This window comes from Quercus lobata, chromosome 4, assembly GCF_001633185.2.
Source record: "Quercus lobata isolate SW786 chromosome 4, ValleyOak3.0 Primary Assembly, whole genome shotgun sequence".
Classification (NCBI taxonomy): Eukaryota; Viridiplantae; Streptophyta; class Magnoliopsida; order Fagales; family Fagaceae; genus Quercus; species Quercus lobata.
The window spans coordinates 4280203-4296900 of NC_044907.1; the positions used below are offsets into that span (position 1 = coordinate 4280203).

A 16698-nucleotide genomic window follows, 5' to 3' on the forward strand; every position below is an offset into this window, starting at 1 on the left:
GTTTCCAAATAATCAGAAAGCTTTCTCACTCTCTCTCTCTCTTTTTCTCTGTGTCTTTTTGTCTCTCTTTCATCACATAAAAAGGGCGAAATTTCGCCGCCTCTCACAGCCTCAGCCACTCCTCCCTCTGCTCCTCCCTCTATACCCCCTTTTGCTTACACCCCACTCTCTCTCTCTCTCTCTCTCGCTGAGTAATTTCATCGAACACTTTATCTGCGATTGGTGGAGAGCTTTATCTCATTGGTAAGACTGCTATATTTTCTTATTGCTTTTACACTCCTGCTTCGTTTTCTTTATTTTCCCGTCTAATTATCCGTTTGTTTCTCGAGAAAATGTTGACTACAGAAAAAGAAGAATTGAAATTTTGAATCTTTGTGTTGTTTACTCTATTGGGTTTTTGAAGAACTGCCAAAACTTGTGTTAGAGTGAGTCAAAGAAATTGTATTGGCTTCAGTTTTCAGTTAAGGTTTTTAGTATCAGTCTTTGGCAGCTGAAATAGTAGGCTTTATATGTCTATAGTTTGCTTTGTGCTTTAGGTGCTGTTGTTAATGCTTAGTATTAGTGCTTATGACTAAAGCTCCGTTTTTTTTTTTTTTGGGGTTTTATTTGCTTTCATTGTAGTTTGAATTTGCATTTCATGGATTTATGGTAATTGGGTATCTGTTTCTTTGTGGGATAATGGCAATTTAGCTGTAAAGTTTTCATTTTGGGGAGTTTTTGACAATTTTGTTTTGGTGAGTATGTGGGTTACTGGGTTTGCTGTACATTTGTATGAGTTGGGGTATTAGAGGGTTAGTGTGTTTCTGAATAGGGCATCATAAGATTACTCTGAAAGAAATGATGGGATCAATTATTTGATAGCGTGTGTTGCCGTATGTGTATTTGTGTTTGTGTGAGCCGTGATTTAAATGTAAAGATGTTACATTCTTTGCATTGGTGTTCTTGGGCTTTATTGTTTTGTTTAATATTGTTTGAGTGAATGAAATTATTCCACCGATTTAATAAGTGTAGTGAATGTAGGCTTGTGTCTGCTGCTAATCACTGTGTCATATATTGCAAGAGAGTAATTCTATGTGACCTTTCTACTGATGCAGATTGTCTGAATTAGGGGGCAGAGATGGCGGGGAAATCGAACAAAGGGAAGAACAGGAGAGGAGCACATAATACTACAAATTCTTCTGAATCAGTGGTTTCATCTGATGCTCCTGCAAAAGATAATTTAAGTGCTTCAGAGTCCACTAAAGCTGATGCAAATGGTGTTCCTACTGTGGATGTAACAACTAATGCGGTGCCAGAGGTAAAGGAGTCTGAAACAGAAAATGCAGCTGGCCAACAGAAGCAAGGTGAAGGTAGTTGCATGAGTATAGCAAGTGGCTTAGTATATATTTGTTTGGAATATTGAAATCACCTCAAATGTTGAATTAACTTCAATTTTATCTTTTCAATGCCATAGAAATTTAACCACATGAAGGAAATAAAATCTACTTTCAGTAGCTTATGACATTAACTCCAATACACACAATTTGGATAAGATTGTAAAAACTGTAGATGGCAGTTTAATCTAAAGAAGAAGAAAGTTCAACGCTAATTTTTGGGGGTTTCTGCTAGGTGGGAACAGTATGCATCAATACATACCTTATCTATGTATAGGCATGAACACATATCTTATACATGCTGAACATATTATATATATGTGTATATATATATGTATATGTATGTATGTATGTATGTATGTGTATATGTGCATAAAAACAAGTTGGATAAGATTGCAAAAACTGTAGATGGAATTTTAACCTAAAGAAGAGAAAGTTAAATGTTAATTTCGAGGTTTTCGGCAAGGTGGAAACAGAATGTGGCGATACATGTCTTAACTACATGTTAGCATGAGCACATACTTCTATACATGCTGACCATTACACACACTCACATGTACAAGTATACATAATCATATATTAACAGATACGCAAATATTTGTCTGCTTAGCTTTTGTGTATTTTTTTTAATAAATTTTTTTGGTTACTTAAATTATTGAAGTGGGAAGAAAACCTTTTTAACCGATTGATTTATTACTTCTGATTTCTTTTAAGTTGAAAAGGAGATAGGTTTTGTATTATATGTACAGATAGTGACTTTTTGGTCAATTTAGTGGGTAATGACATATTACTCATAATAACTTGTGTTCAAGCTTAATCCTTTGATTGCCAGCTCTTATCTTTCATTTATAATGATGTATTTGGGTGCAAAATCTCGACCAACTCAAAAAGCCTCATTCCAATATATTTTAGTTTTTGGCTGTTGCAATGGATTATGATACTTGATCTTCAGCTCTCTGTCGTTTATCTCATCCAGTTTCTTCTCCTTGGCATAGCAGGTGACATTCATCTTTACCCTGTCTCTGTCAAGACACAAAGTGGTGAGAAACTTGAGCTGCAAGTGAGTAAACTTTACTTTTGGCTTTACTCCTCGTTTAATTGATTTAAAATGCAGAACAATGCATGCATTCAGTAGTTTAATTTCTAGGCACTTGAATTATTCTATTCATAGTTGCAAGTGGAAGGCAGTTAGTCCTTCATTCTGGCATTTGATTTATTTATCCTTGGCATCATATTTACCTTATCCGTTATAAGATCTGGACTGCCGAGTTGAATTTCTTAATCTACTTGCAGCTGAATCCAGGAGATTCTGTCATGGATATAAGACAATTTCTTCTTGATGCTCCAGAGACATGCTATTTCACATGCTATGACTTATTGCTGCACACGAAGGATGGTTCCGCTCACCATCTAGAAGATTTTAATGAAATTTCAGAAGTAGCTGACATTACTACCGGTGGTTGCTCGTTGGAGATGGTTCCCGGTATATTGACAGTTTGACACAGCTATGTTATTGTGATATTATAATCTATTTGTGGGCTCTAACATAGAAACTATTTTGGCAGCATTGTATGACGATAGATCTATAAGGGCTCATGTTCACCGTACAAGAGAATTGCTTTCTCTTTCCACACTTCATGCCTCTCTATCAACGTCCCTTGCATTGCAGTATGAGACAACACAAAACAAAGCTTCTAGTCCAGGAGGTTTGAGATATTGAACATGCAATCAGTTTCCATCATTCATTTTCTACATTATTAATGCTTTAAGACACTTAAGCTTTCCATATTTTACTTTGATCCAGATACAGTAAAAACTGAGGTCCCAGAGCTTGATGGTCTGGGTTTTATGGAGGACGTTGCTGGATCACTGAATAATTTGCTATCATCATCTTCAACAGAGATCAAATGTGTGGAGAGCATTGTGTTTTCCTCCTTTAATCCTCCTCCAAGCTACAGAAGGTGGATTTTAGAATTTCCCCAGCACCATTACCTTATTGCCTAAAATCATTAAGACTGTTTTCTGTGGGAACCAAATTGATAACATACTAATGGTGCTTTTGTTGACGTCAGGCTTGTTGGTGATTTGATTTATTTGGATGTAGTAACATTGGAGGGTAATAAATTCTGTATAACTGGAACTACAAAAATGTTTTATGTCAACTCAAGCCCTGGGAATTCACTTGACCCAAGGCCGAGTAAGACCTCCTCTGAAGCAACCACCCTTGTTGGGCTCTTGCAAAAAATAAGCTCCAAGTTCAAGAAAGGTAACAGGTCATGGTTTAGACGTATAATTCTGTTAAAGTTTGAAGTGGGCTAATCTTACAACTGACATTGAATAAATTTTTTTTTCTCTGTTCTTATTTTGAAGCATTTCGTGAAATTTTGGAGAGAAGAGCCTCTGCACATCCTTTCGAAAATGTTCAATCTTTGTTGCCACCAAACTCCTGGCTGGGATCATATCCAGTTCCTGGTGAGTTCAACATCAAAGAGTTGTAAAGAGCCTGCTGTTTTCCTTTGAAGTTGATACTTAACAACCTCTTTTCTACTATAATATCAAAGAGTATTGCAATTAGTTTCAGCATGCTGGGTAACATCTTTTTTATGGTGCATTAAATTGACCCCTACTAAAATGCCTCAACTGGAAATACATCTTTGCTATAATACTAAAAGCATAGTTAGTCACTTTTATTATTGTAAATAGAAAATAAAACAACACATTATGTGAGGTTTTTAGCATCTATATCTGCATGGCTTACAAATGATTTTATTTTGTGAACTTTGAGGTTGCTTGACGCCATGGTTTGTTTTCTTCACTTATAAATTAATTTTGGTTGTGTTTCCCCCTGCCAGAACATAAACGTGATGCAGCCAGAGCAGAGGACACATTGACTCTTTCATACGGCAGTGAGCTGATTGGCATGCAAAGAGATTGGAATGAGGAGTTGCAATCTTGTCGAGAATTCCCCCATACAACTCCTCAGGAAAGGTATTTGATCTTTGGTGGACTTGTTACAGTGATTCTCATTCCCTTAGCTTTTTCTGTACTTTGATAACTAATGCTAAATTATAGTTTCTTCTATATGGTTTCCACCATCTCTACAACTAAAGAAGGTAATTTTGTTGCAGGATTTTGCGGGATAGGGCCCTCTACAAAGTAACATCAGATTTTGTTGATGCAGCGATTAGTGGTGCTATTGGAGTGATCAGCAGATGTATACCCCCAATAAACCCAACAGATCCAGAGTGCTTTCATATGTTAGTGGGACCTTCAATAATAATCTATTTTTTAAATTATTTTTTTGGTTACATTTTTTCAGATTTTAAGGCATTAATTTGATATTATTTGTAACTTATAAAAGTAATATGTTGTCCACATACTGTTGTTTAACATATATTTGTCCCTCAATGTTGAGAACTTGTCTTTCAGCACAGTAAGCTAATCAATATTAACTGTACTCTAGTGCAGGCTATAAGCTATCTTGACGTAGATGAACTTTTACATGTTAAATTTGTGACATTGCTTTGCTTTGTATAGATGCTTATTGCCTGTGAGAATTATTTACATTCTGTAATGTGCTATTATGCAGTCTTATTATTAAGTGACAGATGCATTAATTTGTCAGATTAACATTAGGTTGTATCTTTTTTTTTTGGATATAGGTATGTTCACAACAATATATTCTTTAGTTTTGCTGTGGATGCGGACCTTGAGCAGTTGTCCAAGAAGCGTTCATTAAATGCTAATTCAAACATTGAGAATTCAAGCTTGTCAAACAGTTCATCTGATAAGGCTTCCAGTTTGTTGCACGGAGACAGTGGTATTCCGAATGGGGAAAAATGTGAACCAAAAATTACAGGTGAAGGTGATAATGTAGTGGAAGTTCCTTCCAATGTGTCTGCCGAAACACAATTGACAGAGAGTGAGCAGGCTACATATGCTTCTGCAAATAATGATTTGAAAGGCACCAAGGCATACCAGGAAGCTGATGTGTCTGGACTTTATAATCTTGCTATGGCCATAATTGATTACAGAGGTCATAGAGTTGTAGCTCAGGTGTGTATTAAAGATACATATTTTTAATTTTTTATTGTTAAGTTACACATGCACCCAATGGTTCTTAAACTCATGATCTCACAATCCAACTAATTATTGTGGGAGACAGAAGTGCCAGTTGAGTTATGGCCTTTAGCTCATTATTAAAAATAAGGTACTGTATTTGATATATCATTTATTCCTTTTTTTTTTTTTTGACTTAAAAGGTAGAATATATCATTTATTCTTAAAGTGTTTTTATGATTTAACACATATTTTCTGCGAAGGTATTTGTTAAAATACTGGGATCGCATTCTCTTCCATGCTTGTGTTTTCCTGTTCCCGGCTCTCTCTCTCACATAAAGTCTTAGTTACATCTTCTGTTGCGGCCAACTCTATTGACATTCTTGTCGACAAGAAAGGATATAAGCCCTTATAGAAAAAAAAAAAACTTATTATTATTAATAATTTTATTGGAGGACTCGTTGGCAAGTATTTTTTACAGTAACATTAGTTACATGACCTGTTATTTATTATCAGCAATTTTTGCTTTGTGTTTACTAAATCGTGTTGTGTTAGGACATATTTGTACACATACTTGGAAGCTTTTGTTCATGATAGCTGTTTTTATTTTGGCTTGCTTAAATTGATCTCTAGCTGGCCCTCAATTGCTTTTATACATTCCGTTGCAGAGCGTTTTACCTGGCATTCTTCAAGGGGATAAGTCAGACTCTCTTCTGTACGGTTCTGTTGACAATGGCAAGAAGATATGTTGGAATGAAGATTTTCATTCCAAGGTGAGGGAGCATATAAGATTTGTTGCATGTCATGTTTCAGATTTTGCATAATATGCCTTTGTTAATTGCTATGTGAGAGTACTTCTTAAACTTCTCTTGGGTTAAGATATCCATAATGGCTTAATTGTGCTGTCTTACAAGAAATATAATTTTCGTTTATACCTATAAAAATAATATATAACTTTCATTTATGGTGTAAATGTAATTGGTATGTTTTATAAGAACATGTTATTGCAATGAAGATTCCAGTTTGATCTCTCTTCTTGGGTTTGTCTATGTGAATTGTGAAATGAGTTTCCTTGTTAGAAGTGCTAAGCTTTTATTATCCTTAGGTTCTTGAGGCTGCTAAGCGCCTTCATTTGAAGGAACACACTGTTCTAGATGGATCTGGAAATGTTTTCAAATTAGCTGCCCCAGTGGAATGCAAGGGTATTGTTGGTAGTGATGACAGGTGATACTCTCTTGGATTGGTCTATTAGTCATACAAACCTGACTACTTGGTTACGTTCTTCTTCTTAGTGCTTGGATTTCTTTATATTTAACTAAATTTTGTCAAAAATTCTTAGTTAAATATGCTTAACTCCTGTACCCAGCACTTTAAGCATGCATTTTCCTCAAACATTATTTTAGCTAGCTAGCTTGATGATTTAAATATTGACATTTTATTAGCTATAAAGTAGTAAAACTCTGTTTCTATGCTTCTAGTTTCTGACTTTATTCATGATGATGCCACAACTGTTAAATAACATGCTTATTTATATTTATAAAAGCACGTGCACTTGTTTATTTTTATTTTTTATTTTTTTCTCCTTTCTACTTTTTGTAGGCATTATCTTCTGGATTTAATGAGAGTAACTCCTCGCGATGCAAACTATACTGGACCTGGATCCAGATTCTGTATCTTGAGACCAGAACTAATTACCGCCTTTTGCCAGGTAAGTAATGACATTCTGATATTAACTACACTTTGGAACTTGTTTTATATGTTCCATTTTTAATATAAATGTTTGCTTTATGGGAGAAGGCCCAAGCTGCAGAAAGATCAAAATTTAAGTCTGAAGGAGATGCTCATGTGACCACTGATTCTTCAACAGTTGCAGGTGTTAACGAACAGGTGAGAAGAGTGGCAAATGCAACCGCAGCTTTTGATTGCTGTATAGTGGTGTTTTTGTTAGGAGTGTATTGCATCCTTGAAAGTTAATTCAGTGATTAAATATTTATTTATATTTTATTGGTTTTGTCCCTTTTTTTCCCCACCTTGTATTCTGGGACTACCTACTGCTAACTCACTCTATGTGCCAAGTATATATGTTGCAGTATGATTCACAATGGAATTAGCAGTGATTTGAACTTTTTCTGTGTGTAATGCATGTGTGTTTATTAAATGACAATATCTCAATGCCCTTGAATTAGCAGAATCTGTCATGTTTGTGTTTCTAGAAGCTGCTTTGGTGTGAATATAGCTGCTATAGTTGAAGCAACAAATTGAGCTATACACTTACCCCCATTGGAGTCATTTTTAGCAATTTGCCTATTTCTTGCAGTAAAGGTTGCCATACTTGAAATTGTAACTCTGCATGTTCTCGCTCTCTTTCTCTCCTTTTTATTATTATTTTTTTTGTGGATATGGTTCTGGAGTAGCACCTCCATCGTGCCTATGGTTCGTTTTTTGTGTCATTATTTCTGGTTTACTAGAGTGTTTAGTGAATGGGATATTTATGGGCCTATAGAATTAGCAAATTCCAAGGTTGAATTGGAGTATATATTTTTATATTTTGTTAAAATTAATTAACGGAAAAAAATCTGGTGGGTGCAGTAGTTGTGGGGGTATATTTTCATTTAAGGAATTGTGTATTTACTTGGATTTGGGCATGAAACTATAAATCACATGTTATGTTACTATCATCATGTAAGACCAGTTCAATTTCTGTTCACTATATATTATAATAAGAAATAGTTTGTGCCTTGAATTTCCTCTTAGTAATCTGCAATATGTGGTTCTTTCTGTTTCTGTTCACAGGATGTAACAAAAGAAGGGAGGGACGAGAATGTTAAGGATTGTGCTTCTTCCCAAGCTGAAACTGAACCACATGAGGACATTCTTTTCAACCCTAATGTCTTAACTGAATTTAAGTTGTCCGGGAGTCAAGAGGCAAGTTTGAACCTATTAATATTGTTTGTTAAGTTTATTGGATTCTAAATGTGCTAATATTCAGCCAGAAAATAAAAAAATAAAAAAATGAAAAGAAATATCTGATATGTTTTTGACCCTTTGCCTTCACCAGGAGATAGCAGAAGATGAAGAAAATGTAAGGAAAGTGAGTTCATATCTTACGAATGTTGTGCTTCCAAAGTTTGTACAAGATCTCTGCACGCTTGAAGTTTCACCTATGGATGGACAAACATTAACTGAAGCACTCCATGCTCATGGAATTAATGTTCGCTATATTGGAAAAGTAAGGGGCTGTTTAGTAACGTTGTTCTAGTAATGTTGTTTGTATTTTTTGGAAATATGTGTGGGTGAAAAAATATGTGGAAATACGTGTAATGTTGTTTAAAAACTGAAAAGTGTTGCTTAAAATACCTTACCTAACGGCTTGTAAGTGTTTGTGAATGCTTAAATATTAGCATATAACTATGGGAAATATATATAAATCAATGCCTGAATTGAAATTTATTATTTGTGTTAAAGCTGTCGTGTTCATAACTTTTCCATCTTTCTGCAAATGATTGTATTGCTTTTGACATGTCTGGAGCTTTGCTACAGGTGGCTGATGGGACAAAACATTTACCTCATTTGTGGGATCTTTGTTCTAATGAGATTGTTGTTAGGTCTGCAAAGCACATCCTCAAGGTGATAAGCATAATCTAAGCAGTTTCTACATTTTAAATGATGTTACAAAGTGTATACACTGTTTCAATTAATTCCACAGTTTCACCACAATAATTTGCAAAGAGGTGTCGCATGTTACTATGTCAATTGTAAAATGTGACATCTTTTTCCTGCCGTTGGTGTTAGAGATAGAAACCATCAACTTTGCCTACAAGAGGGCAGTCTGGCATGGCTTGCACACATGCATGTGGAAACACATTTCCTGTTCACATCCACTCTTCCCTTCCTAGTCTGATTAAACTGACTCCATCTTGAGCAGGATGTTTTGAGAGATATAGAGGATCATGATATTGCGCTAGCTATATCACATTTCTTCAACTGCTTTTTTGGAAGTATTCAAGCTGTTGGGTCAAAAGTTGCTGCCAACAATATGCAGTCCAGAACCCACAAAAAGGTATGTGTCACATGGAGCAATAGTCTGAGGATTTCTTAAGGGTTTTTTTGGCTTTTACTGCTTTTCAGCTTTGAGCTTTTTGTGAGCTAACTCTTGAGGCCATATGTTCCCTCTGTTTATGGTCTGTCATTGTAATTGTACAACAATCAAAGCAATTAAGTTGCATCTTTTTCTTCGGAAGAAAGTTTAAAGTTTTTTTGAAATATTAAATGATGTTTAGAATCTAAAATCTTTACTAAATTCACTAAATTTTCTTAATGGAAATCGTAAAATGAAATTTTACTCTTGATGGAGAAATCTTGACCCAAGGCTGTTCTTTATGTTTCATATTTTTTTAGGACCAAGGAGGCCATCAATCTTCAGGAAAGCCTTCTAAGGGGCAAGGAAGGTTTAAAGGTGGGGCGTCTGCAAGGAAGAATCAATTGTCATTTATGAATGTTAGCTCAGAAACTCTATGGTCAGACATACAAGAATTTGCTAAACTCAAATATCAGGTATCAGTTTTTATCAAGTCTCTACAAGGACACTGATATTAGAAGGTCGAAGGAGTCATTTCTTGCAAAAAGTATTTAAAATAAATTTTTTTTTTTGGGTTGCATCTGAGTAAATTTATTAGGCTATATCAAAAAAAATTTAATTATGTGATTATTATTATTACTTTTTTTTTTCCATGCTTAGTTAAAAAAATTGTGCAATCGGGAGATCTTTTACTGTGATTTTTTTTCCAATAGTACATCATCTGACATCAAGGGGCCATATTCTGAAATGGGATCACATTTTAGATTGATCCTTTCCCTTTTGATGCTGTAGAAAATAATATGGACTAATCTGTATCATATGGGATCCTCAAGCACATTCTTTCTTCCTTCCGTGATTCATGTCTAATGTGTATTGGTATATGTTTAAAATATATTTTCTCATTGTTGTAGTTCGAGTTGCCAGAGGATGCAAGGTCACATGTAAAGAAAGTTTCTGTTATACGGAATCTTTGCCAGAAGGTAATTATAAGTTCATCTTCTCAAATTGATTCTCGTTTGAATTTCATAACGCCACAATATATTGCGGTGAAAATTAGGGGTGTTGTCCTTTTGTAATATGATTGCCCTTTCTTTATAAAAAAAAAAAAATGATTGTCCATTCTTATGCTACTATTGCCTAATGTTAAAAATATATATATATATATATATATATGTTGAGCACATGCTCTGAAGGATGGACGATAGTTTTAAGATTAGTTCCATTGCATATTTATGGTATGTGATGTCTTACATTTATGCATTTTCCTTCTTATGCTTGGCGCTTTCTCATGCTATTGTCTGCTTATTTCCTATTATACATGTCAGGAGTTCGGGTCTTTTATAGTTGGATGTGTCTAACTTATTATGCCTTAAATCATGTTCCACGAGTATTGATTTGTTAATATCTGAACATAAGCAACTACTATATGTCATAGGGGTAAATTACTGTGCTTAGAGTCCCAGAACATGCTATTTTAGTTGCAATATGTATAGTTGCAACAACAGAAATGGATGTAAATATTTTGGTTCCCATGTTACCTGTGTGAACAATGATGGTAATCGTTACTTCATTGCCACAGTTTGTCTACCATGATTACTCAGCTTCGAAATTCATTATAAACCCAAGTATTAGATAGAAATTTCAGTTCCAGAATTCAGAAAACTTATACCACACTTGCCAAACTAGCTGGTCTTCTTGAAACTAGCTATTGTCCAAAACTTTGAAGCAGCACTTTTCTAATATGTTTTTCTTGGTATACACTGCCTATTTCGATAAGTACTTGTGGAATAAGATTAGTTCTTGGAACCTGAGTACAGCCACCTAAATTCTTAATATGCTGGGACCTGGGATTGCTTAATTTGATTTAGTTTGAATATTTGAGTTTCCTGTTTTGCAACCCTGCTCAATTCTAGTTAGTTCAAGCACTAAAATTTATCTGCCTTAATGAAACTAATTGTGTATCTCATGTTAATATTTCTATTGGTAAGCTTAAGCTTCTGAAATAGCATACAACTTGCTTGAATATGGTTTTCTTTACAGGTAGGCATAACTATTGCAGCTCGCAAATATGATTTTAATTCTGCAGCACCTTTCCAAACGTCCGACATCATGAATCTCCAACCTGTAGTGAAACATTCAGTTCCCTTGTGTTCAGAAGCCAAGGATCTTGTGGAAACGGGTAAAATCCAATTGGCTGAGGTATGAGTTGTGCTTTGCTCTATTGTTGAGATCCTTGCATGAATATGTATTTTCTAGTCAACAGAATGCCACATTAATCATAAAAAAATTTACAATCCCAAACATAATTTTGGATCATGAATTTGGTGGCAATTGTGATATTCATCTTGAGTATATTAATGCTTGGTGAAATTGGTTTAAAATTGAATCAACATTTGTTTTAAGCTATTATTTACTATTGAAAAAGCATATACTGTTATTTTGGAGTTATTTGAATCTTTAAAAGAGTTTTTCCAGGGCATCTGTTAAGATAAAACGTACACTAGGTAGAACCAGTCTAGATAGATTTCATGAAAACTCACACAACTACCTATTGCAGGAGATTAAAACTTCTGCTGAGTGATTGACGCCATGACTTTTTATTTTGTATTCTTGTATGGAAAGATATGGTATTTATAATTTAGTCATGTGACTCTTTGTTCCAGGGAATGCTTAGTGAAGCCTACACATTATTTTCTGAGGCATTTTCAATACTTCAGCAGGTATGTTATTCCATTATTTTGCCCTCTTTGAATTCCTTTGGTATGGTTTATAATTTTTTTTTTAATTGTGTTGCAGGTTACTGGTCCAATGCATCGGGAAGTTGCTAATTGCTGTCGGTAGACATCTCAACTAAAACGATTCTGCATATTTGTTGCTAATATTTTTTGGTTGATCTTAGTGATATAAAAATTTATGCATCTTGTACTTTGATTTTGATCAAAGCTGTCAGGCACTAATGTTCCCCTGCAAGACATGACTGATTATAAATATATGCATCTTTAAATTAGCTATTATTTGGTTATAAGATTGATTTTCGATTCAGTGATCTGCACTTACAAGAGTAAATCAGATCAATATGAAAATTTGTTTATGATTTGCTTAGCCTGACCGGTGTTTCCTTTCTTAACTTTTCAGGTATCTTGCCATGGTTTTGTATCATGCAGGAGACATGGCTGGTGCGATAATGCAACAGCACAAGGAACTGATAATAAATGAACAGTGCCTAGGTTTGGACCACCCTGACACTGCTCACAGGCATGCTCTTCTATTCTTTTCTTTTGTTTTAATGCACTGAGGTGTTTGGATAGTATCTGTCAATTTGCAGTGTTTGATAATATAAACTCATTGAATGTAGTTATTTACTTATCCCCAAAAAAAAAAAAAACCCAATTACGGTCGTGGTTATTTCAATTACTACAAGTTACTATTTCAAATATTAGCCAATGATCTCTTTCTCAAATGACTCCTTCTGTTCTAAGTGCAAGTTAGAGGGTGAGGTCATGAGTTCAAGACCCACTTTATGCGTACATAATTTACCAATAAAAATAAGAATTCTCATATAATGAAATCAAAAGTGGATGCGGTTTTCAGAATGAGTTAGGAAAATCATGTGTAACATGAAATAGATTTGTTTCTATCTATTACTTATAAAAAAAAAAATTTGTTCCTATTTCCGTGTATAACAAGAGAAAATTTTGTTTTCTTTTAGTGTCCAAGCAACCCTCTCTTACAGGCACATAGAGATCTAATTCTTGGTTCACTGCAGTTATGGCAATATGGCTCTTTTCTACCATGGACTTAACCAAACAGAACTTGCGTTGCGGCACATGTCTCGGGCATTGCTCTTGCTAAGCTTGTCATCAGGCCCAGATCACCCTGATGTTGCTGCAACTTTTATAAATGTTGCAATGATGTACCAAGACATTGGAAATATGAACACAGCTCTTCGTTATCTGCAAGAAGCTTTGAAAAAAAATGAAAGGCTTCTAGGCGAGGAACATATCCAAACTGCTGTATGCTATCATGCTCTTGCCATTGCTTTCAATTGTATGGGTGCCTTCAAGCTTTCTCACCAGGTATGTGCCTTAGTAAAATTTAATTTGTATAATTGGGACACAATTAATTATAATTCACTAATTTTTGCCTTTGGCATGCCAGCATGAGAAGAAAACCTATGATATACTTGTCAAACAACTTGGTGAGGAGGATTCAAGGACACGTGACTCCCAAAACTGGATGAAAACATTTAAGATGCGTGAGTTACAGGTAATATATGATCTCCTTGAGTAGATGTGAACTTGTGATAGATTTTTTTGGACAGTTGTTTTTTGTTCTTAATGAGATTCTGTATTCCCTTTTGGTTTCTGAATTTGGTGAACCTTGTTTGACAGATGAATGCACAAAAGCAAAAAGGCCAAGCTTTGAATGCAGCTTCTGCTCAAAAAGCTATTGATATTTTGAAGGTACTTTAGGATTCCTTTTTTTGCTTATTTGTTCTGGACATTTTCATCTTTATCCAAGATGAAAGGGAAGGGATCAGATCTCAGAACCAGTTCTGCTTGATAGATATAAATGCTTCCCTGTGCTCATGCTTTTGTCCTTTTTTGCATGGCCTCTCATTCTCTGTATGGTGTCTACAACCCCTACATTTCTGGTTTGAGTTCTTAAAACCCAGGTCTTTTTAGCCTGGTAGTACAGCATGGTGTATAAAAATCCCTCGATGGATACCTTTTCAAATTATATTTTTTGTTAAAAGAAAAAGGCTTTAAATACACTGTCAATCCCTAAAGTTTAGCACACAAAATTTTTTTAATTTTTAATTTATAAGTCTAGCGCACAAGAAATTTTAGTCCCTGTAGTTTAAAAATAGTCGCTTTTACTCATATGATGCGACCAAATTAAAAACTGACATGTCATCACTCAATTAGATACATTATGAACTAAAAGTGATCACTTTTAAACTCTAAGCTTTCTAGGGGCTAAAAGGATCTCTTTAAGTTTGTTAGGGACTAAAAGCTAGCACTTAAAACTTAAGGAACAAAATTGTTCATGGACTGAAGTTTAGGGACTAACAGTGTATTTTGGCCAAAGTAAAAAAGAAAAAGTAGGAACTGCGAAGAGCCTTGTAGCTCAACTGGTACCTTCTAGTGTTTTTAATGGAGACATCCAAGGTTCATATTCCCCCACCCCCAAGTATTGAATTATCAAAACGAAAAATTGAGAACTGAAAACACTTCTGGGTATCAATCAGATGCTTGTTTCTTGCTTGGAGCTGTCCTAACTTCCCTAAAAGATATATTGTTTCTTTTTTGGTGGGTACTTAGGATTTCTCATTTGATATTTGATGTTGCACGACAGGCCCATCCTGACTTAATACAGGCATTCCAAGCTGCTGCAACAGCTGGAGGGTCTGGGACTTCGGGCACTTCTGTCAATAAATCTCTTAATGCTGCGATAATTGGTGACAATCCTCCTCGAGGGAGGGGAGTTGATGAAAGAGCTGCCCGTGCAGCAGCTGAAGTCAGAAAGAAAGCTGCAGCTAGGGGCCTCTTGATACGTCCACATGGTGTTCCGGTACAAGCTATGCCACCACTTACTCAACTCCTCAATATTATCAATTCAGGTATGACCCCTGATGCGGCAGAAGGTGGGGAATCTGATGGAGTGAAGAAGGAAGCCAATGGCCATCCTTCAAATGGCCCAGTGGATTCCAAAAATGATGAATTGACATCAGGGCAAGAAGATCAGGCTCCTGTTGGATTGGGCACAGGCTTAGCATCATTGGATGCCAAGAAACAAAAAGCAAAAGCCAAAGCTGCTGCTTGAATTGTTGCACAGTTGAGATTACGCTGATCGGTAAGGAAACCCCTTATTTATCTATGAGAATTGGAATGATTTCCAATATGGCATCAGAGCCTTTTGTTTTGTTGTTTGAGTGATGAACAATCCCGTTTATCCATGGATCTCAGAAGCTATAAAGGGTATTGAGATGTGCCCGTTGACCTACAGGTATTCCTTTTCGTTTTAACCAATAATCAGGGTCATATACTCCGGAGATCATGCCAACCAATAGATTAAATATATTCTTCTAGGTACTGACTGAAGAATGAACTTGTCAGTTTTCCTATCTTTTGATTTTTAATTAAATTTTGAGCAATTTTGGGGCGTCATGTGAAAGCATTTCAATGTTTAATATGTAAAACAGTGTGTTAATTTCCCTCAAAAATGAGATGAGCTTATTTCCTTTGTTTGAGAATCAGCTCTCTTTTTGATTCTTTGTTTTGTATAGTTTTAGAAATCATTGTTTTGATGAAGAAAATCCTCCATTCATTGGAAAATTTTTCTCAACTAAAATTGAGTTGGTACTCCAAATCAATAAAAACAAGTTACCTAATTCCAAAATATGACATAAGTTCAACAGGCAACTTTTCAACTCCTAATGTAGCACTCATTCAAACCATTAGCAAAAGTCACATACGTAGCACTCATTCAAACCATTAGCAAAAGTCACATTCGTAGCAACAGTAATAAATTAAGAACAATCCCGTTTAGCAAATATGATGAGTATTCATCATTTTTTTTTTTTAAATTCTTAGAGATGCCTTGTGGGAAACTAAAGCCACACTTGCGAGCAATTTTAAAAGCTGATATTCCAGGGTTATTTTCCTTTTGAGAGAGATGCACAATGTGATCACCTCTATGTACAGAAAATTATCTTTTTAGATTGTCTCATGTTGCATATCTCTCTTAAAGCATGTGGGTTCTCAGGTGGGGACAAACAAATATGAGAGGAATAGTCCATGAAATTGTTTCAGAAGGTAATTTTTTTTTTCTTCATTGACAAGGAACTTTATTTTTCGTCACCTTTTTATTTTATATTGGTTGAAAAAGAATATAAAATAAAAACTCTCAAGGGGTGGGTGGAAAGATATGATAGGGTGCAAAGTCTTCAACTATCGCGGTCTAGGTTATCTCAGATAATGCAAAGTTCTAGACAAGTATTCACTATGAAATGTTTTCCAAGAAGGTAAGATGCAAATTTACTTTTAAATTTCATGGTTCTTAAAAAAAAAAAGAACAAAAAAGAAAAAAAAAGAAAAAGAAAAAGAAAAGAAGCCTTACTATTATGGAAAATTATTAAGTAATCATGATGTATGAAACACTTTCCAGGAAGGCAAGATACAAATT

The 16698-nt window shown here is 35.0% G+C and overlaps 1 protein-coding gene across 3 annotated transcripts; it reads left to right on the top strand.

Moving 5' to 3' along the window:
* Positions 1 to 23: 23 nt before the first annotated feature.
* LOC115983645 (clustered mitochondria protein-like) lies at positions 24 to 15766 on the top strand. 3 transcript variants are annotated; one of them, XM_031106376.1, is made up of 29 exons: positions 24 to 243; positions 1095 to 1349; positions 2369 to 2433; positions 2667 to 2856; positions 2939 to 3079; positions 3178 to 3334; positions 3446 to 3639; positions 3744 to 3845; positions 4226 to 4361; positions 4502 to 4630; positions 5036 to 5429; positions 6101 to 6205; positions 6538 to 6656; positions 7032 to 7140; positions 7230 to 7319; positions 8226 to 8357; positions 8491 to 8661; positions 8973 to 9059; positions 9358 to 9492; positions 9831 to 9986; positions 10422 to 10490; positions 11551 to 11709; positions 12174 to 12230; positions 12307 to 12347; positions 12646 to 12765; positions 13277 to 13586; positions 13669 to 13776; positions 13902 to 13973; positions 14869 to 15766. In XM_031106376.1, exons 2-29 carry the CDS (start codon positions 1118 to 1120, stop codon positions 15334 to 15336), a joined length of 4248 nt encoding a protein of 1415 aa, XP_030962236.1. In that variant the 5' UTR covers positions 24 to 243; positions 1095 to 1117; the 3' UTR covers positions 15337 to 15766. The 3 variants fall into 3 exon arrangements, with proteins under 3 accessions (XP_030962236.1, XP_030962237.1, XP_030962238.1); XM_031106377.1 differs by having other exon boundaries at positions 2372 to 2433; XM_031106378.1 differs by having other exon boundaries at positions 40 to 243; positions 1095 to 1343; positions 2372 to 2433.
* Positions 15767 to 16698: the final 932 nt, after the last annotated feature.